The following is a 27544-nucleotide window of genomic DNA, read 5'->3' on the forward strand; positions in this document are numbered from 1 at the left end:
ATTGTGAGTTCGCTGATGGAGGGCAGGAATCCCAAAGCAGCGTTCCAGGAAAGGGCCGGGAACTCCTTGTGTGACAGTGGGGTCACGAGGGAACAGGGAGGGACAATGGGGTTGGGGGGGACAGTGGGGTCATGAGGGGTTAGGGAGGGACAGAAGGGGACAGTGGGGTCATGGAGGGACAGAAGGGGACAGTGGGGTCACGAGGGGTCATGGAGGGACAGTGGGGTCATGAGGGGTCATGAGGGGACAGTGGGGTCATGAGGGGTCAGGGAGGGACAGAAAGGGACAGTGGGGTCATGAGGGGTCAGGGAGGGACAGAAGGGGACAGTGGGGTCATGAGGGGTCAGGGAGGGACAGAAAAGAACAGTGGGGCCATGAGGGGTCAGGGAGGGACAGAAGGGGACAGTGGGGTCATGAGGGGTCAGGGAGGGACAGGGAGGGACAGAAGGGGACAGTGGGGTCACGAGGGGTCAGGGAGGGACAGTGGGGTCACGAGGGGTCAGGGAGGGACAGGAGGGGACAGTGGGGTCACGAGGGGTCAGGGAGGGACAGAAGGGGACAGTGGGGTCACGAGGGGACAGCCCCACTCCCGCCCCCTCAGAAGGCGGCGCGGCCCCTTTAAGACGCCCCCGGTCACGTGACCGCGCGCGGCACGTGCCGCCGCCGCCAAGATGGCGGCGCCCATGGGGCTGTGCCGCTGCCCGCTCCCGCTGCTGCTGCTGCTGCTGCTGGCAGTGCCGGTGGGAACGGCGGCCACCCCCGGCACCCCCGGCACCCCCAGCTGCGGCTGCAGCGCCGGCCGGGCCGCCGGCGACGGGCGGGAGGCGGCGGCGCGGCGCTACTCGGCGGCGGCGGGCAGCGGGCGGAGCGCCGGGCGCGGGCCGGTGAGCGGCGGGACCGACCCCCCTGAGGGGCCGGGCCCCGACTGACCTCCCTGAGCTGCCCCGGTGGAGCACGGCTTCCTCCGGGATAACGGGACAGCCGGGGAACTGCTGCGGGGAGGTTTAAATTAAATGATAGGCGGGTGGGCCGCGCCCCTGAGGAGCTGGGCTTGGGGCGGGTGCTGCTTCTGGCCCCATCTCGCTCTTGCCTCGCGGGGAGAACAGGAAAACATGAGGAATTTCCTCTCCTGCTGCCTCTCGTGTGATGCTGGGGAGCTGCGTCAGTTTGGGAAAACCTGTGTGCAACAGGCAGTGTGGGAACTCGCTTCAAAATCGGAGAATATTTAAAGAGTATGAATTGAATAATCCCCGTTGTGCTGGGGATCCGTGTCGCTGGTGGATATTTTGTGTGACAAAGCTGAGTACTTCACTGTGGGTGTGGAGGAGGAAAATATCCTCTGACCCTTCATGCAGCTGGCAGCTCCAGCAGTAGATAATGAAAGCTAATTACTGCTGGTTTGAGTTCAATATAACTTGATGATGCTCAGTTAGAAAACATCTTTACCAGCAGAGAAATGAGAGAAGCATTGGCCTCTGCATCACCCACAAACAGGTTTATTTATTTCCAGCGTGGTTTTAGAACTGGAAGTCAGCAAGAGTGAATTTTGCACATGGTTTTAGCCCAGTGAGCTCTGAGCCTGGCTTGGAAACCTCTTCAGGGAGATCTTTCAGTTACTGAGGGTTGAAGAGAGATTGGGAGGGAGGAAGTGCTGCAACTTTACATCACATTGTCATTTCCTAAGTCCTAAAAAATGTAAGTAAATTTATCCTGAAGCCCTTTTATGGAGTCGGTTTCAGGCAGTCTGTAAGAGCTCAGATTCTTCTCAGTGGAGAAAGTTGGGAGGACACAGCCAGCTTCAGATGTGGCTAGTCTGAAGGAAAAGCTGTTTGTAGCATTTGTTATGGGCCAGTTCCAAGTTGTGTGGATTTTAGGTGTTGCTGGGAGATCTCTACAGTGGAGAAGAAACACAGAAATGGGATGAGTAAGGGGATGCCAAATTCTCACTCCCCTGCCCTGAAGAGCCAGGAGAGGTGCTGAGGAGCTGCTGGGAACTCATTTTCTGCTCCTTTGCAGAAAATGCAGTTCTGTTTGCTGTTTCCCCAAATGGGCTGGCCAAAATGCTGTTTCCAAACCAGCTGCAAAGATGAGGAGTAAAAGCAGCGTGGGACTCCTCAGTGGGTCACTGTGCCTCCCCCTGGGCTGTTTGCTGTGCAGATGGTGCTGATCCCTGGAGGGGTGTTCACCATGGGCACCCAGGAGCCCGAGATCCAGCAGGATGGAGAGGGGCCAGCCCGCAGAGTGCACCTGAGCAGCTTCCACATGGACCAGTACGAGGTCAGCAACCAGGACTTCCAGAGCTTTGTCAATGCCACGGGCTACGTCACTGAGGTGAGGCACCAGGGCTCCTCCCAGCTGGAAAATCCCAGCTGGAAACCCAGCCTTGCCTTGGCACCATGCTTGTCACAAGCATTTTGGGATCCCAAATCTGTTTGGGATTTGCACACTCCAATGTTTCTGTGGGAGGTAGTGGGGAGGAGGAATTGTCTGGCTTTGCTGTGGCTGAAAGGACAGTCAGGTGGTGTTGTGTTTAATAATTGCCACCTGAACCCACATCTGTCCTGCAGCCTGGCTGATGCCAGCAGGTCTCTGCAGGGGTTTTTGGGGTGGTTTGCTTGGGGTTTTTTGATATTTGGGTCCTGGATCTCTTGGTACCAGTACAACCAGGTTAGATTTTCCTTCTCTTAGAGAAATCTGGGGAAGGGATTTAACAAACTGAGATGGCCAAGGACTCTGCAGGCTGGCTCAGCACAGCTCCTTGCTGCTGACAGAGAGCCCTGTGCCTAAGGAGGAGACAAGAGCAACAGCAGTGACAATTCTGTGCCTGTTCCTGGGAACAATGGATTTAGGAATATGTTGAGGTTGCTCCCAGAAAGGAGCCACCTGTGCCTGAAGCTCAGCTCCCTCCTGCCAGCTGACTGCTCCTGCACAGCTCTGACAAAGCCCTGCCAGCCCTTTCAGGCAGATGAAAGCCTGAGCAATGGGCAGGTCTCACAGGAGGCACTTTGCTGAGTTCACTCCATGAACTGGTTCTCATTTGGAAGGCAGGATCCCCTGGTTGGATGAAGAGCTTTTTGTCTACCATTTCTGTTTCTTGGCTAGATAATTATGAAAAAAGGTGGTTTAACTATTTTGAGTTGGAACAAAACTTGCTTGTAGCAAACAGCTGCTGGGATGAGCACGTGTGTGGTGGGTTCAATGTGGAATCACAGAATATCCTCAGCTGGAAGGGGCCACAAGGATCATCAACTCCAACCCCAGTAATCCCACTCTGTGCCTGAGAGAGTTATCCAAATGTTCCTGGAGCCCTGGCAGGTAGAACTGCATCACCTGGGGCCTGTGCAGGCTCCATGGCTCAGCTGGTGTCATTGAGTGCTCCACTTACACCTCCTCCCTCTTTTTTCTCTTGGTATAATGCACTGTTATTGGTGGAAATGATTTGTATTTTTTATTCTTTTGGATTGTTATCATGCTAGATATAATGATAGAGTTACTTGTAACTCTTTATTGTTGTAGCAGCAATTTAAAACCTGGTACTAGTGATGATGGAGCAGTAAGTGGCAAGGCTCAAGTCTTTTATTGTAATTCCAAAAGGAAAAATCAGAGGAATGAAACACGCCCTTTCATATTAGATTGATGACTGTAGCATTTGAAAGCAGTTGGGACAATCAGAACTGCATTTTTAATTAATAAATTAAAAATACGTGCAGAAGCTCAGTGAGCTGCCATCTGCCCAGTGGCTGCTGAACAAAAACAACATCCAGACAAAAAAAATCCCTTCTTTTCTGCTCCAAAACAACTTCCTTGAAAGAGAACTCAAATCCACTATTAGAATTTGTTTGGTCAAAGGTTAGACTTGATGGTCTTGGATGTTTTTTCCCATCTTAGTGGTTCTCTGAATTTTCTTATCCTTGATAAAACGAAGCTGTGAATGTTGAGTGTGGTTCCAAGAATAGCATTCCTCTGATGACATAATGCATGGATCCTCTGTTCTTTCCACAGGCAGAGAAGTTTGGTGACTCGTTTGTGTTTGAGGGGATGCTGAGTGAAGCAGTGAAGGCTGACATCCACCAAGCAGTGAGTAGCACAGCAGGGGGAAACTCCCTGAGCAATCCCTGGGCTCTGCTGGCAATCCCAGCAGGGAAAACTGAACTCTGTGATGTCCTCAAAACCAGGTGCAAAAATGGGAATTATGGAGAAGTGTTTGGCCAGGAACCATGGACTGAAGTGGGGAGGATTTACAATCTGTTCTCTTGTCCTTTTTCTTAAAAAAAAAAAAAAAAAAAAAAGCAATTAAAAACATCAATTCCTGATGAGGAAAAATTGGTATCAACCCCTTGCTACCTGAGAAGTTCAGGCTGAGTCTGTAAGATTCCTTGTGCTGTGAATGGCTGGAGTTGATGATGTTTCCTCCTCTCTAGAGGATCCTGTGTTCATTTGCTGCTTTTCCAGCTCCCCTCATCCCCCTGGCACCACAGTGATCCTGGGAGGGGCGCTGCTGACTCCTGGAGCTGATCCAGTTTTGCTGTTGAGTGAAAGTGAATATTGGTTTAAAAAGAAAGAAAGTTCTGTAATAAATCTTCCCTGCCCTCCCTTTCCTCTTTTTTTTTTTTTGTTGTGAATGTGTTGCTGAGCCTTCCTCAGGCTTCATTGACCTCCTTAACAGGTCAGGTCCTCTTTGCAGCCCCTGGCAGATGAGCAGATTGTGTCCTGTCATCTCCTGGATGAGTTGATCTGCTCTAAGCAGAGGTTTGGACAAAATCCCCTCCTGAGGTCCCTTCCTGTCAGAATTACCCTCAGCTCTGATGGGGCACAGTTTGATTCTTGTTTTCAAGGGGCAGCCTGAGACATGTGAGGTTTCAGGAAGCCCTGTGTGAATGTGTGCTCTGAGGGACTAGCAAAGAACGTGGGATTTGGGTTCCTGCTGCCAGGGAAGGAAGATTACAAGTGCAGTTTGTAATCTTTTCATTCAGGACTGGCATTTGTGCACTCGGAGAGATAAGGCTAAATTGCAGTTCCCACCACTGGCATAACTGATGCTAAATCCATCCATGGATTTGTTTTGCCTTCATAAAAATAATAAAAAATACAAATTAAAAAAAAAAATGAATGGCTCATCCCATCTTCCCAACAGTCAGTATTGAAGAAATTCCTTTTCCTGTGTTGCTCTGTGTTGCAGAAGTCCCTAAATCAGTTTCTGTGGTTTAAAACAAACAAACAAACCCCAAGAATGCTGCTATAATCTCAGCCATGGCAATTTTGTAAACACAGTGTGTTGGGAGCCACTTTCCTGAGCATGTCAGCCAAATTTCCAAGAGTTGGCTGCAGTGCTCACAGGACCAGTGTTATGCCAGAGGCCTGGGATGGAGCCCAAACTGGTCTTTTTTGGCTGCTGCTTTGTGAAGGTTTTCTGGAGTTGTTAAAAGTAAACTTGCTGTTAAAAGTCACCTTCTTCAATCATAAACAATCAGATGAAAAGCAGAAATAAGATATAAATATTGGTGTGTTACTGGCACTGCAAATCCCTCCAACCAACCAGTGGGAGAAAGGATTGTGGTTTTCCTGTGCCTCAGGGGCTCAGGAGTGTTTTGACAAGGATTTTCTCCAGGTGAAGCACAGGGATGTGAAATACAAATGTGAATATAGGGGAAGAGCAACAGGAATGTACATTTTGAAAGCAGTATTTCACATGCTGTGAAATAACTGGGGAAAGGTGATATATAAATTTATAAATAATTTATAAATTATGAGCTGGGTGTGTCTGTTGGAGGTTTTGCTCTGTTTGGCCACTTTGTCTTCTCCAGTTCTTAAAGCAGATTTATCAGAGCCTCAAAGCCACTGGCTGAGGGCAGAGCTGGGGCTGGTGGCAGCTGCTGAGCAGTGACCCAGCTGAGCTCCCAGGGTGATTGTTGGAGCTCTGGGTGTGCCTTTCCTGGAGGTGAGGTGGGCTCCCAGATAGCCCCTGGCAGGAATGTGGGCTGGCCTCAGCCTCTGGAAGGGAAGCAGTAAAAAGGGGTGTAGCAGCCAAGGATGGAATTGTTGCAGATTTCTGGGAACTCAGGTTTTAGTTTTGGCCTCCAAGTTTGTGGTGGTCACGTGGCAGAGGGAGGATTTAGTGCTGTGCCAGATGAGGGTGTTGCTGGTGGAGCAGGGGAGGGCTCCTTCTAATGGAAAAGGATTTTGTAGGGTGAGGGGGAAGGTCCTTTGAAGCTGAAATTATTTGTGTGGGCTTAAAAAATTATGAGAGCTTCACATCTTAAATTTTTCACTTGCAGCCTGGAGACAAGAAAGCTGTGGAGAGACCTTGGAGCACATTCCAGGGTCTAAAGAGGGTCCAGAAGGGGTGGAAGAGGACTTTGGAAAGGGCCAGGACAAAGGGAATGGTTTCCCACTGCCAGAGGGCAGGGATGGGTGGATATTGGGAAGGAATTGTTCCCTGGCAGGGTGGGCAGCCCTGGCACAGGTGCCCTGGCAGTGCCCAAGGCCAGGTTGGACACACTGGGACAGTGGGAGGTGTCCCTGCCATGGCAGGGGTGGCACTGGATGGGATTTAAGGTCTCTCCAACCCAAACCATTCCATAATTGTATTTTATTCTGAGGAGAGTTGAGAGCTCTTGCCAAGCCCTGCAGAAGTGTCTTTGTTGTCCTGGTACTATGGAAAAGGGAACAGGAGTGCAGCCTCAGGCTTTGCTCACTGCAGAGTAGTGGGGACATTGTTATTCTTGGATCATGGAAGGCAAAAAAATTAATTTTTGCTTCAACACCAGATAAATTCTGCACTGAAGAGCCTGAGAGCATACAAATGTGTGTGCTGCCTTTGTCAGTGAGGGTATGGAATTTTGGGTCTGGAATGCAGTGGAATTGGCTCACTGGCAGCTCAAGCAAACACTCAGTCCTGGCCAATCCAGAACTGTGGGATGCTGCTTTCATCCCTGTTTGTATGGAAATCTCTGCAGTTTGGAGCTGTGCAATTTGCCTGTTTCACAATAACCCCAAACTGAAACATTCTGCATTTCAGCTGAACATCTGAAGCTGCTGCAGAGAGGAGCCTGGCTGCAGGTGGGACAGCAGTGCCAGTGTGGGCAGGGTGAGCTGTTCTTGCAGCCCCCAGTGCTTCAGCTGCTCCCTGCAAGGAGCTGGAAGATGGAGCTGTTGATCTGTTCCTCTGTGGGCTTTTGTGCTCTACTCCCACTGCTGGGATAAAGAAGGATGTGCAGAATTCTCCCTGGGAATTGCCAGGAACATCAGCCCATGGTTATCAGAGCTGCAGTTTAAAGCAGGGCATGGTTTGTGCCTCAGGATAAATCTGTGCACATCCTTTCCTTACAGCTCATGTGCACTTGGTTATTGGAAAAAATGACCATTGGAGTGCAGATTTGAATGTTGGCTGGAAATTAGACTTCCAGAGGTGTCTGCCTTCACCAGGAATATCAGTTCCTCAAAAGAAGCTTCTTCTGATTCCAAAACTTGCACTTAATGAATCTGACTGGATTTTAGCATCACATATTTGTGGTTACTTTTCTTGGAGGGTTGACAGGGCTGTGAAGTTTTACACTGTCTGAACTGAGGTTCAGTGGCCTTTCCTCATGCAAAGAAAAGGTCCCTTCATAAAAGTGCTTGTTTCCAAGCAAGTCTGAAATATTTTTTGTAGTTGATGACTTATAAAGTAAAAATCAAATCTGTTTTAAAGCTGCTGCCTTTCCTTGGTGTGCAGTTTCAAGCTGCTGTAAAATACTGGATTTTAAGGCAGATAATATTCAATATTAAACAAACCCCCTTGTTGCTTCCGTTCCTGAGCTCGTGAGGGAGGCCATTAACATTAGAAATTAAGAGTGAGAACAGATTCTTCTGTAATTAGAGCTTTGGGGGAGCTGGGACTTTTAATTGATAGAATAAATAGCATGGGAATTGCAGGAGCTGGCAAAATCCGGGATTCACAGGATCCCAGGCTGGCTGGGCTTGGAAGGGACCTCTGGAGATGCTCTAGTCCAGCCCCTGATGCAGGAGTGAGCTGCCTGCTGGACAAATCCTCTTCTAACTGTGAGTTTGGGTTTGTGTGGGGCAGGATTTCCCAGCCCTGGCTCGGTCCTTGTCCCTAATTACAGCAGGTTTGTTCTCTGTGGGAGCAATGAAGTGGATCCATTGCACAGTAATCATTTTTATTTCTTAAAATTTTCACCCGACTGAAAATGTTCCATTTTCTGTCTGCCTCTTTCTTCAGTAGTTCATTAATCAGTGCTCAAGGTTTAGGATCTGGCTTAGAGGAGGAAGAACAGTCAGATTTATGTGTATCTGCCTTACATGGATAAAACAAAACCTCATCCAAAAATTATGTTCTTTACTGAATAACAATTTTTTTCTTATGTCCTACCAATGTTAGCAAGATCCTTTTGCATATTAAAGATGTACAGAGCTCAACACCATCTGATTGAAACAAGTGGTAACCTATTAAGTCAGCTTCTGAACTGGAGTGTTTTTTTAAGAACCCACCACTTAATAAATGATTCTTAAAGTGGTTTCCAGACTTGGGCTGCTTTTCACTCAAAATCTCTTTTCACACAGTTAATTCTGAAGTTCTTACTCTGCATTTACTTTTGGTTTTTTTTCCAGCTGTTTATCCTGATCTGCTGTAAGGCTTTTAAAATGTTTTATTAAAATAGCATTAGAATGCTGTAGCACAAAAAAAGCTGATGTTTGGTGCTGTATGACTGGACAGCAGCATGAATTTGTCATCATCTTGTGGGCCTGCCTGAAGGTTAAGATCCACAGCTTTGCTATTTCAGGGGACTTGCTACTTGATGGAAATGTAGGAGCATGAGCCAAGATGAGCTACTCTGAGTTTATTTTTAGTAATTTTTCGGGTACATAAATCTGATTAGAATTTGAGGGTTGTTTTTCTTGGACGTGGCCTGTGACACGTTAGTGCAAGACTAATAAATGCTTTTATGGCTATGGGCTGAGTGGCTTTGGGGTGGATTTTAGGGGTATTCCCCTACTGCAGCCGCAGCAACAGGGTAATGCTGACAATGAAACTCACTTTAATTTTATTTTTCTACATTGATTTAGGAAGGAATTTTCTTCAAGGTAATTGTGAAGTAGTTTAAAAAATCTTGACATTGTGAGGTAATGGAGCAATTAAAGTTAGGCTGTCCCAGGCTGGGTGGAAAGGAGGATGGAATACCTGGAGGAGAGTTTTCTGCGGGCTGTTGGTGGGAGTTCAGCCTCCAGCTCTGCAAATCGCTCCGCCCCAGCTCAGAGCTCGTGGGCTGGAATTAATTGTTCCAGCTCTTCCCAGTGCGAGCACACCGGGCTCTCTTTTCACAGTTGCCTGGGTCTGTAAGGAGCAGAACAGGGAGTTGTTAAGGTTTAATCCTGGAGGGGAGAGCTGGATAATCCCATTTCCAGCTGGATCAGACCAAATCAAACCTTTGTGCCTCACTTTGCTCTGGGAAGGGTTTCCCTGTGCACGAGGGCGTGAGGATTGCAGGTGTGGGTAACCTGGCACAGGTGACATGCTGCAAGAATTAACCAAAAGGAAGGGGATTCTCCTCTGATTCAAGTTTGGACAGCAGGAATCTGCTGCCAGGGCACAGAACATGTTTCAGAGGGAAGCAGAACGTGAAGTGTTATGAAAGTAACTAAGCTCATTACTGGCAAGGGAGGACTTGGCTGTATTAACCGTGATGTTGTAATATCTCTGCCTAATTAGCTCTTCTGCTAATTAGATTTAGAACAATTAAAAGCTTTAAAGACTTGTGAGAAGTTCTGGGAGAGAACTGTAGATTTCAGGTAGGAGATTTCTCGAAGGAGCAGCTCAGGGTGTGTTCAGCAGAGCCAGGGGCTGCCTTAGGTGAGTCTCCAGGTAATTCTTGCAGGCTCTCCGTGCTCTCCCCCTGTTATCCCTGTCCCAGCACTGCATTTTGACTGCTCTGGCTGCTCTGCAGAGCCTGGCAGCCATTTGGTGCTCAGCAGAGCCACAGCCAGGAGCTGTGCACATGTAGTGCTTTCCTGTGGAGAGACATTTTTCTTGGGTTAAAATAAACCAGCCTGATTGAAAGCATCTGCTTTTTCTTTTGCATCACAAAAATGTTTTCCAAAATTAAAGTCGTCTAAAGTGTAAATCTTTGCAGTCTCCTGCAGAGATGTTTTTATCCAAAACCCAGCAGTTTAATTTACAAAAATATGTTGTGCTTAGAAACTGTCGAAATCTTTCTTGTGATCTTTCAGATTTTAGCTTTAGCAAGTGGTTCTGCTGCTCTTTTATTTTCCTTAAATAGCTGTAAAATGCTAATTTTGGATTTCTGTCCTATTTTCAGTATAGTTTAAAGGTCAAACCTCAATATGGGCAAGGAATTGGTTAAATGGGACTAGTTTTAAACCTCTTGACTGTTGTATCAGTTTAGCAGCCCCGTCACTCTGAAGCTTTTGTGCTGAGAGAGTTGAGCAGAGTATCTGCAGGGAGGTCTCATTTTGGGGTTTGAATGCTCAGTAACAGAGCTGTAATTCCTTGTGAGAGATCAGATATTCCTCATGCTTTTTGCCAAGGGTGGTGGCTCTGCTTGGGGTGGGAATGTCCTTTGCTAGACACCGAGCCAGAACTGGGGCTGGCATTGTTGGCATTGTGCTTGTCATGCTGGGGAGGGCAGAGAGGGTCTGTAGAAGCTGTCATTGCCTGGGGGGTCCCAGAGAGGAGGACAGCAGAGGACAGAGTGTCAGGGAGTGTCAGAGCACAGCCTGATGAGGGGCTCTAAACCCAGGACAATGTGTTTGGGCACTGGTTAATGAAATATCCAAGGCAGTGATTTGATGTGTAGCTTGGACCAGAGTTCTCTCGACAACTTCTGTGTGACTTAGATCATCTTTTCTCCCACACACGTGTAATTACATGTTCTGTTGAAGGATGCAGCTTCACCCTAAAAGCTGCTGTTAAAATTCTTTGACCTGATTCTCCTCAACACCAGCTTCCTGTGACTTTTTGAACTTTGCTCTGAAGCTTTGGTGAGTTAAAGGTAACACTCTTGGCACCTTTCCTACCTCTGTAGATAACACTTGACAAAGTCACTCTAGGACTAACCAGCCTCTGGCTTTTTTGCCTCCTAAAGCATTCCAGGCTCATTTCCTCTGATTTTTGTTCTTTATAGACATTATCTCTCTAATAGGAGTGTTTTGGAAGCTGTTGGAATAAACCCACTGTTGATGGGTGGCATAAATGTTCCTTTCTTTGCCTCAGTGAAGGCCCCATTATTAAAATAAGTATTTCTAAGTGAATATTAATCAGAGCAGTTAAGCATTGCTTTGAAGCAAGCCTCATAGAAGAAATGCTTCAAGAATGTCTTCCAGGAAAAACTTCTTGGCATTGAAGCACCAAATTTGGGACTTCCTGGTTTGAGAGAACTGCTCAGTGTCTGCATTGCTGCAGATGGTTTTGGCTGTGTGACGTTTCCCAGCAAACCAGCTGGGGGACAAAAAAAACGAGAGAGGCTTCATGCTTCACTTCCCTTGTGTGGTTCTTCTGTCTCCACCTTCTGGAAGCTGAGAGCAAATAATTTAAAATCAGCTGAGTGGGTTAATGACGTGGAAAGCAAATGTGTTGCAAGATGAGTGTTTGACCCCCAGCTAAAGGGCATCATCAGGGTTATTTCAGTGGTGTCAAAACACTGAGTCCAGGGAGCAAATCATTAGGGTGAAAATGCTCTTTAGGCCAAAATGGTATTTTTTTTTCCTCTCTGCAGCTTGTATCCGACTGAAGTCAGCCAGGAGGTGGAGTTCATACAGGCACAGACTGGTTTGGGTTGGAAGGGATCTGGTGGCTTTTCAGAAATTCCCTGAACTGGAATTGAAGTGTCCGTCCCTGTTGCTCTTGTCCTTTTTCAGGTGGCAGCTGCTCCCTGGTGGCTGCCTGTGAAAGGAGCCAGCTGGAGGCACCCTGAGGGCCCTGACTCCAGCATCTCCAGCAGGTGAGCCATGAGAGCCATTCCATCATAAACCCAGGGAATATCCCTGGGCATCCCACCAGGAACGGGGCTGCAGGAAAGGGCTTTGATTTAGTCCCCTCTTTGGAGAGGAGGAATCAATCCTCACTGTGTGCACGCTCCAGGAGTCTGGGTAGTGTGAGTTCTTCCACGTGGGATTTGGAAGTCTCTTTCTCTGGCAACAGAAGACTGAGGAGTTTTGTGCATTTTTTACTGTATTCTGTGAAAAATCAGGTGTGACTATCTAGAAGCTCTGAATGCTTTGAAAACTCTGCTTTTTCTTACAGTTAGTGCCACGCTTTGCCTGCACAAACCTTGAAACTTGCTGATCCTTGTCTTCATACAATTGCTTTCCATTTTGAAGAGGGATGAATTTTAGGCCTAGAAAATCAAATTACTGTCTTCATTTGGGACCTCTAACATTGCAACTGTTCCTCTGACTAGGCAGGTGTCAATGAAGTTGGCACTTTATCAGCTAGTGAAAGTTTCTAACAGCATTTTGAAATCAAATCAGACTCTCTAGCCTAGATCTAGTAGGTTTTTGAGTCCTCTAAGGACAGGACTTTGTTAGTGCACCATCATCTGATGGCTGAAGTGCTCAGTAACGAGTTATCTGCTCTCCAAGGGCAAGGAAAGAATTATCTGAGGCAAAAATAGAGATAATAGCTGGAGGCATTGTTAGGGGGAGCCAGGAATTGAGGTCAGAGCCAGCAGACAGGAGCTGGAAACCTGCCATGAAATTCTGGGCTGGTGCAGACCTGGCCTGGCACAGCTGCCACGGGGAAGTGGCCCCATGGGTTATCAGGGAAACGTTGGGTTCTTAAATGGGGCAGGGAAGAGAAGTTATAGGAAGTTCCTCCCTCTCCTGAACCCTCAGCTCTGGGAGCATCTTGGTCTATTGGAGGCTTGGATGGGGAGGATCCTTCTGCAAGAATGACTGGGCATTTTTTTTTTCTTTTTTCTGGATAAAGAGACAAGGATTTTAATGTCAGTCCTGGAACCAAACCCCATTAAAGACAGGAGCTCTTGTACACTGTGGACTGCTTAAAGCACCCAGGGAAAATCACTTCCCAGCTAAATTCCTGCAGTTCAGTTTCCTGGACAGGGTGCTGCACAAGCTGATAGAGTTGGTAAGACTCTTCCTCATGTCACCTCTCCCTCAGAGCTGCACAGCTGACAGCAAGGACAGGACAGAGCAGGAGAGGGGCCTCAGGGGAGGGAAGAACAGTCACCCCTAAATGGCAGTGTGCAGTTCCTGTTGAGAATCTGCCTTCTGGCTGAGGTGGCCCTCGCCAGGCTGGATTGATGCCAGATGCCCTGTGCCAGGCTGGGTTGGCAGTGGTGATGCTGCAGGTGCTCAGCTTTCCTTTGGCTCTGCAAGCACCCAAATTCCCCCAGGGCAGGGTGTGGACAGTTCTCTGCTGCCTCCTGGGTGCTGCACTTGAGAAACCACAAACCAGAAATAACTGGAGAGCTGGAGGTGGCAGCAACACGAGACAAACAGAAGCTAATTATTTTTTCCTCCTGTTTCCCTCTGATGGCTGCATTTCCCTTCCAGCATTTTGCTGCCTTTCCTTAAGTGACTTCTTTCCTGTGAAGTCACCTGGTGCAGCTGTACTCCTGTGTGCCCCTGTCGGGGTGTCACATCGTGCTGTGCTGCCCTGGGGCTGCCTGGTGCCCTGAGGAGCCTGTGCTGTTGATTTTGTTCCCAGAATGGACCATCCAGTCCTTCATGTGTCCTGGAATGATGCCGTGGCCTTCTGCACGTGGGCAGGGAAGAGGTTACCCACGGAGGCTGAGTGGGAGTACAGCTGCCGAGGGGGGCTGGAGAACAGGTACCTGTCCCAGGGGAGCCCCTGATGGGGCTGGGAACTCAGGGAGGGATTTATTACCCTCAGAACTGCTCTGCAGCCAGGCTGGGAGAGCTGGGGGGGGCTCACCTGGAGAGGAGAAGCTCCAGGGAGAGCTGGAGGGGGACTGGGGACAAGGGGTGGAATGACAGGACACATGGAATGGTTTAAACTTAAGGAGGGGAGGTTTAGATGGAGTAGTAGGAAAAAGGTATTTATTGCAAGGGTGGGCAGGCCCTGGCACAGGTGCCCAGAGCAGCTGTGGCTGCCCCTGGATCCCTGGCAGTGCCCAGGGCCAGGTTGGACACTGGGGCTGGAGCACCTGGGACAGTGGGAGGTGTCCCCGCCATGGCAGGGGTGGCACTGGGTGGGATTTAAGATCTCTCCCAACCCAAACCATTCTGGGGTTCTGTATAACTGACTTTTAATTAACAATGTTTGACAGATGCTCTGTTTGTCTTTCCTCAGGCTTTTCCCATGGGGCAACAAATTGCAGCCCAAAGGGCAACACTATGCCAATATCTGGCAGGGAGAATTCCCCACCAACAACACAGCAGAGGATGGGTACAAGGGGACTGCACCTGTAAGTGTGGCTCAAAGACAATCCAGCATGTGGAAATGATCTTAATCTTCTTAAAATTAAGGTCTGTCTTCAGGAGGATGAACAATGGCTGTTTTCCATCCCTGTACATTCATTTTAGATTTTAAGTTGTATTAAATTTCACTGCAGGCTTGAGCATTATCAAGGGACTCTTTTACAAGCTAATTGAAAAGTAAAGATTACTTTCATTTTAACTTCTAGTTCCTCTCGAGCTGACCTCTTTTCCCCCTTCCCAGTCAGTTTGTAGTCAGAAGCTGAAGTATTTTCTGCCTGCACTTCTGACCTCACAGTTTTGTGAGCTCAAAAATCACAATAATTTAAAAGAAATTAAACTTCCCTTTTGAGGAAAGGCTGAGTCTGTCTAGTATAACAACCAGAGTGGAGTTTTAAAGGCAATCAAGAATGTGAATGAATTATTTATTGGTAGCTAAGTAAATCCAAAAGTTTCATCAGAAGAGGAGTCTGCACAGGCAGGGGCTGGCAGCCACCCTGGCTTTTCCTTGTGGGAGGGGAATCTGGGAGCTGTGAGTGGGGTCAAGTCCCTAATGCCAGGTGTGTCTGGTGGTCAAACAGTGCCAAACAGTCTCCAAAACCAGCCAGGAATGCTGTGCCCCACTGGAACAGGGTGCTGAGGACACAGAGGTGACATAGCCTTCCCTCCTGTTTGATTTACATGCAGGATGCAGAAGTGTCCCAGGGCTGCACTGCTGATCTGGTGCTGCTTTTGGGGCTCCTCAGAGCAGGCTGGTGTGAGGGTTCCAAGCTGTTGGTGTGGTTTCAGAGCTGTGTTCCTGTCCTGTGCAGGTCTCTGCCTTTCCCCCCAATGCTTACGGCCTCTACAACATGGTGGGGAACGCCTGGGAGTGGACGTCGGACTGGTGGGCTGTGCACCACTCCCCCCAGGAGCTTCACAACCCTGTGAGTGTTTGCTTGGGTCTCCTTGCTGCTGGAAAACTTCCTGCTCTGTGCCCCTGATTTGGGAGCATCACGGCACAGCTCATCCACTCTGGAATTGCAGTGCTCTGGTGCAATTTTTGTGTTTGGTTAGTTATCCACACATGGTTAGCATTGAATACTTCCAAACTGGCCTCATACTACAGAAATCAAGAATTTGTGGAATGACTTCTTTACAAAAAGGAAGGATTTTAGTTCATTTATGTTGCTACAAGCTGTACTTATTTTCCCCCTCCCAGGCAGAGAACAAACCATCATGAATTATCTTTCTGGCTTCTGGTAGCTTGCTTTAAACTGACCATATGATAAAACTGAGTTTTAGGAGAAGTCACCAGGCTCTGAGAGGTGAATGTTTGTTTTCCTTTGTGGCAGGCAGATGGAGGTTCCTGCAGAGTGAGATGTGAGGGGTCACTGATGCTCTGCCTCAGCAGATTCCAGTTCCAGTGTTAGATCTGCTCCTCTCCCACTTATCCAGGATGAGTCAATCCCATGATTTATGAATACAAGTAGAGTTTGTCACTCAAACCCCCTCCAAATACGGTGGTTTTTATTTGCTAACAACTTACAAATCACTTTCAGGTTTATTTTTACTCCTGGTAATTACTTGTGAAGGCAAGACAATCAATTATGGAACCCCTCCAACAATCTGTGTGCAGAATTCCATCCATTCCTTGTAACCAATCCCCAGCATAGCCCAGATCTTTTCAGTGCTAGAAAGCTGCTTTGAAGATTTTGGGTGTTAAACTAAATATGTTTAAAAACTTAACATATTCTTCCTGACCCTCTGGAAGAATTCAGAGTCTTTTCAGCCCAGAGAACACATCCTATATTTAGGTTACACTGCCTTGTGCTCTGCAGAGACTGAAGAGCTGGGCTCTGATAGATCTGGTGCTAATCAGTTCTAATGTCTCTGAAGATAACTGCAGCCTGGCTATTTTGGGACACCTTTTCACAGGAGGAGATGCAGTTTCCTTACCCATTTAACCAGAAAAACCCTTTGGAATTCACTTTGAAGTGTTCTGACTCGAATTCTGACAATCAGTTTGCATATGAAAAAACCCTAAAAGCCTAATTGTCAACACCTAGTTTTTAAATACTTCCTGAAGTGTCTGGGCTTAAAACTTCAGCAAACTCTTGAGTTTGGGAGAGCAAAATTGACAGGATAGTTGTTCCCCACCATCGCCTTAATCCAGCAGGGAAGTGATCCAGCCTTGGCATCATCAACACCAGAATGTCTCAAATAAATAATTACAATGAAGGTGCCTCACTGCAGTGACCGAATCCTGGAATGGTTTGGGTTAAACACCACCCAGTGTCACCCTGCCATGGCAGGGACACCTGCCACTGTCCCAGGTGCTCCAAGCCCTGTCCAACCTGGGCACTGCCAGGGATCCAGGGGCAGCCACAGCTGCTCTGGGCACCCGTGCCAGGGCTGCCCACCCTGCCAGGGAACAATTTCCTCCCTAAAAATGTAACTGATCCTTTAGCAGAGAGAGCCAAGTGTGTGTGTGAGGTCGATCAACCCACAGGCCCTTTAGGGGTTATTTTGTGGTGACTTCTGGCTCTGTTTTATTTTATTTTTTTTTTTTGTATGAGCTGCAGTTCTGTGTTTGAAAACTGATTTCTCTCAAAACAGAGTAACCATGTTACTCTGCACTGAAAATCACCATGCACCATCAGAAAGCATTTGTTTGATGTCATGAAAGAAATACAACTTTATTTTCATTAACAAAAAAAAAAGCTGAGCTTTTTTTAGCAACTTTTAAAGGAACAATCCTACTTTTATGAGCTTTGGCAATGGAATGCACAAGCACTTATGTAATCAGACTGGAGTATGGCTGTTGCAGTATTCTAGTACAGAATAACCTTGTTAATTTACAGTAAACTCTGGGGTTTAAATCTGGGATCAAGGTCTGGACAGCTCTGGCCCTTTGCACCGCTGTCCTTCCCCTTCAGTACCAGCTGGTGCACTTCTCCAGGTCAGGCCATAAAACAATGGTGCTGATAGAACAGAGATTTGCTTGTTTTAATCAAATGTGACCTTAATTGCTGGGCTGTGATTAGCTTTTATGAAGGGAAACACAGCCAAGGCAGTTTCCTTCATCTAAAAGTGAGATATGTGCTCAAGCAAACATTAACACTGAAATGCTGATGATGTCTGTTGGTTTTGTGATTTTCTGACATCTTTGTCAATTGTTTTGTGATAAACTCTTTACCTTCACTGATTTTAAACAGGAGAATGATGTTTTATAATTGAATAGATTTATGGAGGACACTACAGCAGAATTCTCCATGTGGGGAAGTGTTTCGGGGCTGTAATCCTCCTTCAGAGGCTGTGGGGGTCAATTCCAGTTGGTTTTTTTTGTTACCAAATAACCTTTGATGCTTGGTTTTTGCCTGGTGGAAGATCTTTGTAGTTAATAAAAAGTTATGAGCCTTTGGTTCACGCACTGCTCAGTACAGGTCAGACCTTTGTAATTACTGACCCATGACAGATTTAGGGCTTTCTAATCCTAACCAAAAATGTTCCTCTTCGTTTATAGAAGTGTCTTTGGAGCCAGTTGCACAGATTGCTGCTCAGCCCTGCAGCATTTAGGGGAAATCCTGCTCCACAGCCCCATTGTTCTGCTTTGTCTTGTTCCCATGGAACTTTTTTTAGGTCGGTTTTCTCCTGGCTTCCTTTAAAATGAGATTACCAGGCTGGTTGATGACTGTGCTGGTTGGAGGCTTATCTCAGAGCAGGAACTGTGCAGGTGTTGTGGGGATAATTTCCAGGGGCCTCACAGTGGGAGCAGGGCTGTGCTGTGGAGGCACACCCAGCCTTGGAAAGAGCAGATGCTGCCTCAGGGTGTGGCTTTCCTTGAGTATTTTTGTGCCATTAAATGCCAAATTCTTTTTCACAGGTATAAATTTCGGCAATAAACATGAAGCTGCTGCAATTTGTGTGGTGAACTTTCACACAAAGCTCTCAAAGTCAGGGAGTGCAGGCAGGACCTTCTAGAGTAACAACATCGACTCTCAAGGTTTTCTGACAGCCCCTGGGATTTATGTTCAGTTACAAATGCTCTTCTGGGGTAGATTCTTCTAGAACATCACCCCTGGTAATGCAGAGCTGGGTGGGAGACCAGTGTACCCCTTGAGAAGGGTAGGGGGGTGGGATCTGTGGCAGGTGTGACCAAACTGGCCACAGGGTGGTCACTGTGGAGAGCTGGAGCTCATTTCCTTCCTGGTAAAATCCTCTTTAGGAACCTCCCTGTACCCAGGCATTATCAGTGGGCAGCACCTGGGATATTAAATATTTGCAGCAGTGGGGAGGGAGCACAGTTACTGTCACCTGCAAATCCTGTAGGGCAGAAGTATTTCAAGCTGTCTGGTTCAGACACCACTGACATCTGTGTCTGGAATATTTATGATTGCTCCTTCTCCATCTCCTTACTCCCTGAAATCAGCAGTTATTCCCTGAGTACTGACCAGTGTCCTCCTCTCCCCAGAAAGGGCCGTCCTCAGGCACGGACAGAGTGAAGAAGGGTGGATCCTACATGTGCCACAAGGTACTGTGCTCTTCTCATGCTCCTCTTCCCTCTGAAAGCACTTGACCATGATCCTCTGACACAGTTTCCTGGCAGCCTGTCAAGGGCTTTCATGGGATTTATGGAGAGCAGCACCTGATGTTCCTTTTTGCTTAGCTTGGAATTGAAACAAGTAAGTTTTTGTGATCAGTATGGGTTTTAGATGCAGAACTTAAAATTGATGTAGGCTTCTAATGGTGTTTCATGATAGAGCTTGAGTGATATTTGTCAAGAGTAGAAAGTATGGATGTGACTTTGTTTTTTAAGAATGGCTTTTGATCCAGAAAGGAGATGGAGCTCTGAGTAATCTGGCCTAGGGAAAGGTGTTCCTGCCCAGGGCAGGGAGTTGGGACTGGATGAGCTTTAAGGGCCCTTCAATCCCAAATCCTTTCTAATTCCGTGGTTCAATGATATCAGGTGTTTGCAGAGCTGGCTGGGAGATGAAGTGTTTCAGCTGAGTTGGTGGCATACCTGAAAATCCTTCAGAACTGCCAGCATGTCACTACAGAGTGATGGCTGTTCATGACACAAATGGTGTTTTAAACTCTGCTCATGCAGTGCTGAAAACCCTCATTGTACATCTCCTCTTTCATTAAAGCTGTCCTGTTCTTCTCTTGCGAAGCCTGTGGCTGGCAAATCGCTCTCATAATTAGATTAAATTTTCTACAGTGAGATCCCATTTTCTACACTGATTTCCTTCTTAGGTGAAATCAATGTCAGATGTTAATTAGCAGTTTTGATTAAATTAACACTGGAATAGGCTCTTCAGTGATGAATGACCCGTTTTGAAGGTTTGTGAAGATTCTAGTCTGCCCTAGTCTTTTTTTGTAGGTGATAAAACTAGGCTGTGTATCAAGACAAAATCAGTGACTACTGTTAGTACAAGGGCTCTTTATTAGGTGCCTGACGTCTGCTCAGACTGGTCTTTGTGTGCTGGTGCTCTTCTCCCTCTCAGAGCTGACAGAGCCTGAAGCTGCACCTTTTTACATCCCATCCCAAAAGTGGCACCTCATTCAGGGAAGTGTTTCCAGGCAGGTGCCTGTACCTGTCCATTCCAGTGGGGTATCAGCACAGGGATACACAGCTCAGCCTGTACCTGTCCATTCCAGTGGGGCATTAGCACATGGATACACAGCTCAGCCTTTGAGAGGAGCTGAATGGTTGTTTTGGCTTTTTCCCAGAGCAGGAGAGATTCTTTATCAGACACTTTGCCATTCAGTCTAGTTTTTGTGTCAGCTGGTGTCTGTGTAGGACTCCCTCATTTCTAACGCAGCATTTTCCATCCGTAGCACTTCATCGATTTGTCCCACAGCGATGGCAACGTTTTGCTGTATTAATCTAACTAATTAATCTGTTAATCTAACAAGCTGTTGCCTGAGGAGCCCCAGCTGTGCTAAGAAGTTCCTTTTCTGTGTTGCTGTGCAGTCCTACTGCTACAGGTACCGCTGTGCAGCTCGGAGCCAGAACACCCCCGACAGCTCCGCGTCCAACCTGGGCTTCCGCTGCGCCGCCGACAGCGCCCCGGGGCCCCGCTGAGCACGCTGCCCACGCTGCCAGCGCCTTCCTCGGGCACAGGAGGGCTGCATCCCACCCCAGGGAGAACAAACATATCAGCAGTAGCCCTTGCTGGTGGCACACAATGGAAAAACCTTGCTTGGAGTTGCTGCTGAGGGAAGGAAAACCAGCACGACTCAACAGCACTTTTGGAGAACCTTTGTGTTCACGAGTCTGGCCTGGATTTGAAGCCTGACCAGGGTGTTTTGGATTCAACTGGAACAAAACTGAGCAGAAACATGCCAATCATGTTTTCAAAGATTACCTAATCCCAGAATTAGGCTGGAAAAAACCTCCAGAGTTACTGAGTTTAACCCTTAACTGATCACTGCCTTGTGAACTACATCAGCTCCTCTTTAGACAAGATCTTATTAATTACTTTTATTTATGTAGAGCCTCTACACTCAAATGCAATAATCAAAGACTTTATAAACTTCTAGACAGCTTTAAAAGAAATTCTAGGCAATTAGGAAATTGTAGGCAGCTTTGAGATACAATGAAGGAGTCAGGAATGAGGGCTGGGAGATGACAGCTCTCCCCACAGGCAGCTTGCCTTTTGTTACATTCCACTTGCAGTGAAAATCATGTCCAGAAATGGGCTTCTCCTGGGCAGATATTTGCTGCTCTTTAGGAAGTGCCTTCTGCAGCTGAGGGTGATGATCCTCAGGGTGATGATGATTAGAAATCTTGTACATATTTGAATAAAATATGAAGCATTTGTTTATGCCAAAGACTTTTATTGATGGAAAAACAGAATTTCCTTTGAATTTCTTGGATGCAGTGTAGGCTTATCTTAGGGACTTGGAAAATACAATACTGGCCTCATAAGAAACTGAAGCTAATGAATGATTACAGTTGAATAAAAGTCATGGAAGTGATGGTAGATGGAACTGTGAGCCCTAAGACCCAACAGGGTAAATTTCTAAACTGTTTTGTTGAAAATAAAATTCCTCACTGTAAAGGAGAGGAATTTTAACAAGTGAGAAGGGAAATAGGAACAATTGAAAGCAACCTTGTTTTAGGATCTGCATGTAACGGTGGATTCACAGAAGCCTTGGCACTGACGCTGGTCCTTGCCAGTGTTGTCTGTGCTGTAGATAATTTGGGTTTGAGTTTAATGCAGATCCATCACCTGGCAGCTCCTCCTGCAGTGCTTTCATGTTGAAAAGCTGACACAGGACAATGCCTGGGCAGGCCTTCACCACACACCAGCCTCCAGTGGGGTCCAGGTAAGCCCAGCAAGCAGAAAAATCTATCCCAGGACACAGCATGATGTGGCACAATATTGAGATATTGATAATCATTATTGCACTCAGAGGAGGAGGGAGGAGGGAGGATGAAAGGGAGCTCAGAGCCTTTTGAGCTGTTTGAGTGGATTAATTCTGGAAGAGCACACTGAGCTGTGAGGGGCAGACTGGGCTCGGAAGCTGAAAGGAGTCTGAAGGAGAAAGTGAACAGAAGTTCAGCAGATACAACAGTCTATTTCTTTCCTAGTTTCTTGACTAGGAAAGAAATGGGGGATTTTTTTTTAGTAGGATTTTGGTCCACTCCCCCAGGCAGCTGCAGTGCCAAGGCATGGTTGAGTATAGTGCTGTATGGAAAAAGGCCACTAATAACTGTCAGGATGGTTTAGAACTCCGTTAACAATTATTTTGTTTTTGCAAGGCCGTCAGTGTGGCTGTTTTGAGCAGTCCAACACTGTTGCTCTGTGCTGAGCTGGGGAGTTTGCTCTGAGCAGGTAACTGGGATCAGGTCACTCCCAGGAACTGCAGCACTGGCCTGGGCTGAGGGCTTGGGGTGCAGGGACAGAGGGCTCAGCTGTGCTCCTGCTGTGGGGCTGTGATCAAGGACCAGATACTGTGAAAGGTGGCTGGATTTTTTTAAATTTGCACTTCCTTAACTACTCAAGATCATGCCAAGTTCATACTCATAACAGGAAGGTAACAAACCATGCTGTCATCCTGAAAATGAGGAGTGCAGATGCTGTAACACTCATCTGGAAATTTTTCTAAGGAGGGAAAGAGGAAGTGGATTGGATAATCTGCTCCCAGCCCTGTGGTCTGAAAGTGGCTGGTGTGATGCCTTTTCAGGGAGAAAACCAGATAAAACTCCTTTCTACCCAAGAGACCTTGCAGTCCAGGCTGTGCCCTGGAATTCTGTGCATTCCAAGGTACAGGATCCTGGGAGTTTCCCTCCTGTAACAGAGGAACCTGAAGAGGCAAGGACTGAAGTTAATGTCCACTCAGCCTGGAAACTACTTCTGACAAGCAGCTGAAATCCTTTGGAAGGTTTCTGCACTGACAGAAATGACATTTAATGATTAACCCAAAGAGAAATCACATGGAAATGTTTATCTTAACATAAACCTACAGCTGTGTCTAAACCCCAACAGCAGCAGGAAGGCACTTTAATGGGAGAGGTTAACACTGCTTGGTATCAAGGGAGCAAACATAAGTAGGATTTTGTTTAGTAAATAGCAAAATGTCCTTTATCCCTGGTCAGTATCAGGTTAATCAGAGTGGTTTGGGTTGGAAGGGACCTTAAAAAGCTCATCTTGTTTCAACCCTTCTCCCCAGAGCCGGGGACCTTCATTCAAAGCTGCATCCTTGAATATTCTGATCATATTTCAGTAGGAAAGTAAATCTCCCAATGAATATTGAAATATTGGTAGTCATTACTGCTCTTTGAGAGTGGACAGGATTACAGAGAGCTCCCAGTTTTTAGCTGTTTGCCTGGATTCCTTGGGAAAGAGCACACTCAGTTGGGAGTGACAGCTCAGTCCTTCAGTGGCATCAATCTTTCAGGTTCGAATCAAAGTTGTCTGTAATTTAAAAATGAAGTTACTGATCACCTGCAGAACAGCTGATCCCCATGAGATATACTCCCTTGTGTGTGTTATGTCAGAGGGTATGGAAACAGGTAAAGATCCAACTGTCCAGAGCAAATAATTGAGGGTTTGTGCTGCTGATGGCACAGTGTGACATGGATTAAAAACTTAATTGCAGTTTATCCATCTTAAATATCAAAACCAGCCTATGTGAAGCTACCTTGACTTGATCTTTGCAGAAAGGAAGTGAAGGGACGTGCAGTTACAGAATGTGCCCATGTGGCAGTGCATCCCTGGGGGAAGGAGGTGCTCAGCAAAGCCCTGCACAGCTGTCAGAGCCAGACAGGGATGATGCAAAGATGGAATGACCTTCTCCCTGTGCTGGGAACGGCCAGGCCTGGCCCTGGAGCAGTGAACACATGCATCAGTTAGCAGCTGAAAGGACCCTCGTGCATCTGTCAGCTGTTCAGCACACAACACAAATCTGTTGTTGTTCGGATGCACTTCTGTATTTCTACTTTCAGCAGGCTGTCAGCATCATCCTGCTTCGTGCTGCAGGGGCTGCATTTGCTTCCTGAGCGTGTACTGAGTGCTGGGCAGTAACAGATGTGCTGCTGGTTGTGATTGCAGAGCTCTGATGGGAGCAGCCTCCAGGCTGAGGTGATTAAAAAAGATGGGATGCTGTAATCCTCAGAGACTGCTGTTCTGCACCACTTCAGCAAAGCTAAATGGGAGTGAAGCAGCCAGTCAGTCACAGCTGCTTTGGGCATGCAGCTACATGGGACACACCAAGTATTAAAGCTACTCTTTCCTTTTACATCAATAATTAGTAGCTACTATGATTTGTGGAACAAAACAAAATTACAGCAAGTAATTTTAAAACAATAATTTAATGGATTTTAAGAACCTAATGCTTTTCTTGCAAGAGTCATGGTTCATGGTGTTATTTTCTTGTGCCACTGTCAGGTGACTTTCCTTGCTGTTATCATGTCCTGTCCAGGTACAAGTGCCAAAGGTACCAATTCTTTCTGAAGGGTACAAACTGAGAGAGCTGCTTTAACATACAGCAAGCTGTCAGAGGAAAACCAGACAAAAACACCAGGCCTGGCTTAGTCACTGATTTGCAAGATTGGAACATCTTGAAGCTCCAATAATCCCTTGTACTATCCACCTTCAAAAGGTTTTTCCATGATGTTAGTTCTTGAAACCATGTCTCTGTGCTGCTCCTCAAAGCCACATGTGCTTCCTTGTTGGAACAGAATGAGTTTAACTGCTAGGGAAATCAGTATTTTTATGTGTGTTTAAGGCTGAAAGTCTATGGAGAACTGGCTGGTGTGGAAAAGAGGGAGCTGTCCCAAGGTAAGAAGGAAGCACACGTGCGGGAGCCACAGTAGCAAGGTTTCCTCAGGCTGTTCTCTTCCTCCAGAGGTTTTTGTTCTCTGCTGGCTCCTGGTGAATTATGGAATCTTCCAGAGTAATCATATGAAAGCTCCTCTCCAGCAGAAATATCAGCAGCTGCAAACAGCGCCAGCTTGGGCACCATGGAGTCAACTCTCACCGGCACCATGAAGAGGTTGGGCTCGCAGGAGTGGTTCAGGAACCTGCCCACGTTCCCGACGCGGGTGGGATCCACGAAGGTCTCCATGACGCGCCCGTCGTGCAGGTGCTCCCTCACCGCTATGATGTAGTTTGGCTCCTGTGGGCTCTGGGCCTGGATTCTCCTCTGGGCCTCGGCAAAGCCCAGCACCTCCCCGGCGTACTCGCAGACGAAGCTGCCGGCGGGGATGGGCTCCAGCGCGCGCACGCCCCAGCCCTTCCTCTGCGTGCGGAACACCTGCAGCCGCAGCCGCAGCCCCCGCTGCACCAGCCTGTTCTGGCAGCCCTCCCCGCAGCAGCACAGGCTGTTGCACTCAAACACGGGCCTGGAGAAGGGCTGCTGCTGCTGCTCTGCCAGCCGGAGGCGCAGGCTGCTGTAGCTGTGCCCGCGGCTCAGGCACGGGCACGCGGGAGCCTCGCAGGAGCTGCTGCGGCAGGAGCAGCCCGGGAAGGTGACTTCAGTGGGGTCGAGCTCTCCGTCTGCTCCGGCCACGCTGTCGGGGCTGTACTGCAGAGACAACAGCAGTCAGAGCCTTGGCAGCAGCACTGCTTCAAACCAGAATGTTTAAAATGTTTAAAAAGTTTGTGTCGTAAATAGCTGATCCCAGAACAAACATCATGAATGCTTTGCTTTTCTGTAAACTTCCAACTCAAACTTTTGTCTGAAATGTTTAAAAGAATACAAATCAAATATTCCATATAGACCAGAAATCAGAATGTTAAAAAAGTTTGTGTCGTAAATAGCTGATCCCAGAACAAACATCATGAACGCTTTGCTTTTCTGTAAACTTCCAACTCAAACTTGTCTGAAGTGTTTAAAATAATACAAATCAAATATTCCATATAGACCAGAAATCAGAATGTTAAAAAAGTTTGTGTTGTAAATAGCTGATCCCAGAACAAACATCATGGACACTTTGCTTTTCTGTAAACTTCCAACTCAAACTTGTCTGAAATGTTTAAAAGAATATGAATCAGATATTCCATACAGACCCAACTGATAGTCTAATTATTCTCAAAATAGCTCCCTGGCCACAAAAAATCCTCAGCAGAAGAAAAATCAGCTCATTAGACTCTATGTATCACTTTCATTTATAGCGATACTAAAGATATTTATTTATGGATGTAAGGGTATTGTTAAAGTAATTCTCCCCACACTTCAAAATGCTCAATAAGTGACTTCTAAGATTAATCTATAGGTCTTCAAGCCATAGAATTTCAAATACACAATTATGTCAAAAATGAAGATACTCAATGTATCTCTCCAACTTGTTGTGTTCACCCTTCCTCCTAATTCCGGTAGAAAATCATATCCTCAAAATGACACTGATGCCCCCAGCAGGTGAATGGTTATAGAACCACGTAGTGCTGCAAAACAAAACCTGATAGAAACTGCTACATTTGGAAACCAAGGTAAAAGGACAGCCACAGGTGTATTTCCACTCCCTTCTCAGCATTCAGCTTTATTTAGAAGCCTGGAGGATGTGCTATCACTAAATATTACATTTCACTAAATGTACTAAACTAAATATTACATTGTACCTGGCAGTTCGGGGTGTTGTGAAACATGACAGTAAATTTGCAAGTTTCTTTTTTTAATAAGCATCAGCTTCTCAGTCACTTGGCTTTACTCAAAACCAAGTTTGATGTTCCTCAACCACCATTTCGGTAAAATACGAACACACCACCATTTCAGGGAGATTTGGCTCTACAGGGCTCACAGCTTAATTTTTTCTCAAGGCTTATTAGAAGCTTCTCCAGTCTGGTTTGTATAGACTCTCTAATACCACTGAAGCAAATTCCTGGGCGTCGTGGAGTGACAGGACAAGCAGGAACAGATACAAACTAAAAGAGAGGAGATTTAGGTTAGATATTAGAGGGGTAAATTCTTCACTGTGAAGATGGGGAGTCCACGGCTGTGGTGTCCCTGCAATGAAGGGTGTCCCTGCAGAGGAGGTGTCTCTGCAATGAAGGGTGTCCCTGCAGAGGAGGTGTCTCTGCAATGAAGGGTGTCCCTGCAGAGGAGGTGTCCCTGCAGAGGAGGTGTCCCTGCAGAGGAAGGTGTCCCTGCAGAGAAGGTGTCCCTGCAATGAAGGGTGTCCCTGCAATGAAGTACATTTAGTGAAATGTAATATTTAGTGACAGCACATCCTCCAGGCTTCTAAATAAAGCTGAATGCTGAGAAGGGAGTGGAAGGTGTCCCTGCAGAGGGAGGTGTCCCTGCAATGAAGGGTGTCCCTGCAGAGGAGGTGTCCCTGCACAGGGAGGTGTCCCTGCAATGAAGGGTGTCCCTGCAATGAAGGGTGTCCCTGCACAGGAAGCTCTCCCTGCACAGGACGCTGTCCCTGCAGAGGAAGCTGTCCCTGCCCCGCTCTCCGCCCCGCCGTTCCCCGGTACCTGGAAGGGCGGCGGGGCCTCCCCGGGCGGCCACAGCGCCACGGCCACGGCCTCGCTGCCGCCGCTCAGCTCCGCCATGCCCGCGCCCCGCCCCCTCCGCCAAAGCGCTGCACCCATTGGCTGCGCGGGGCCGGCGCCGCGCGCTGATTGGGCGAGGCGGTGACTGACAGCTCCGCGGGAGGGCGGTGCCGTGCTGCACGGGCCCACCCTCAGCGGGGCGGGCG

At 47.4% G+C, this 27544-nt stretch overlaps 2 protein-coding genes across 5 annotated transcripts; one reads left to right on the forward strand and one right to left on the reverse strand.

Moving 5' to 3' along the window:
• The first annotated feature begins 634 nt into the window (after positions 1-634).
• SUMF1 (sulfatase modifying factor 1) lies at positions 635-25916 on the forward strand. 4 transcript variants are annotated; one of them, XM_032750617.3, is made up of 9 exons: positions 635-884; positions 2158-2331; positions 4003-4077; positions 11875-11957; positions 13685-13807; positions 14291-14405; positions 15228-15341; positions 18869-18928; positions 24754-25916. In XM_032750617.3, exons 1-9 carry the CDS (start codon positions 672-674, stop codon positions 24781-24783), a joined length of 987 nt encoding a protein of 328 aa, XP_032606508.3. In that variant the 5' UTR covers positions 635-671; the 3' UTR covers positions 24784-25916. The 4 variants fall into 4 exon arrangements, with proteins under 4 accessions (XP_032606508.3, XP_030138842.4, XP_072790774.1 ...); XM_030282982.4 differs by lacking the exon at positions 24754-25916 and adding an exon at positions 20372-21224; XM_072934673.1 differs by lacking the exon at positions 24754-25916 and adding an exon at positions 20372-21224 and having other exon boundaries at positions 2158-2277.
• Positions 24199-27498, reverse strand: LOC100222344 (histone-lysine N-methyltransferase SETMAR). The gene is made up of 2 exons (XM_002187044.6): positions 27321-27498; positions 24199-25431 (listed from the first exon to the last, which is right to left on the reverse strand). Exons 1-2 carry the CDS (start codon positions 27435-27437, stop codon positions 24643-24645), a joined length of 906 nt encoding a protein of 301 aa, XP_002187080.5. The 5' UTR covers positions 27438-27498; the 3' UTR covers positions 24199-24642.
• Between the last annotated feature and the right edge of the window lie 46 nt (positions 27499-27544).

This window comes from Taeniopygia guttata, chromosome 12 (assembly GCF_048771995.1).
Source record: "Taeniopygia guttata chromosome 12, bTaeGut7.mat, whole genome shotgun sequence".
Lineage (NCBI taxonomy): Eukaryota > Metazoa > Chordata > Aves > Passeriformes > Estrildidae > Taeniopygia > Taeniopygia guttata.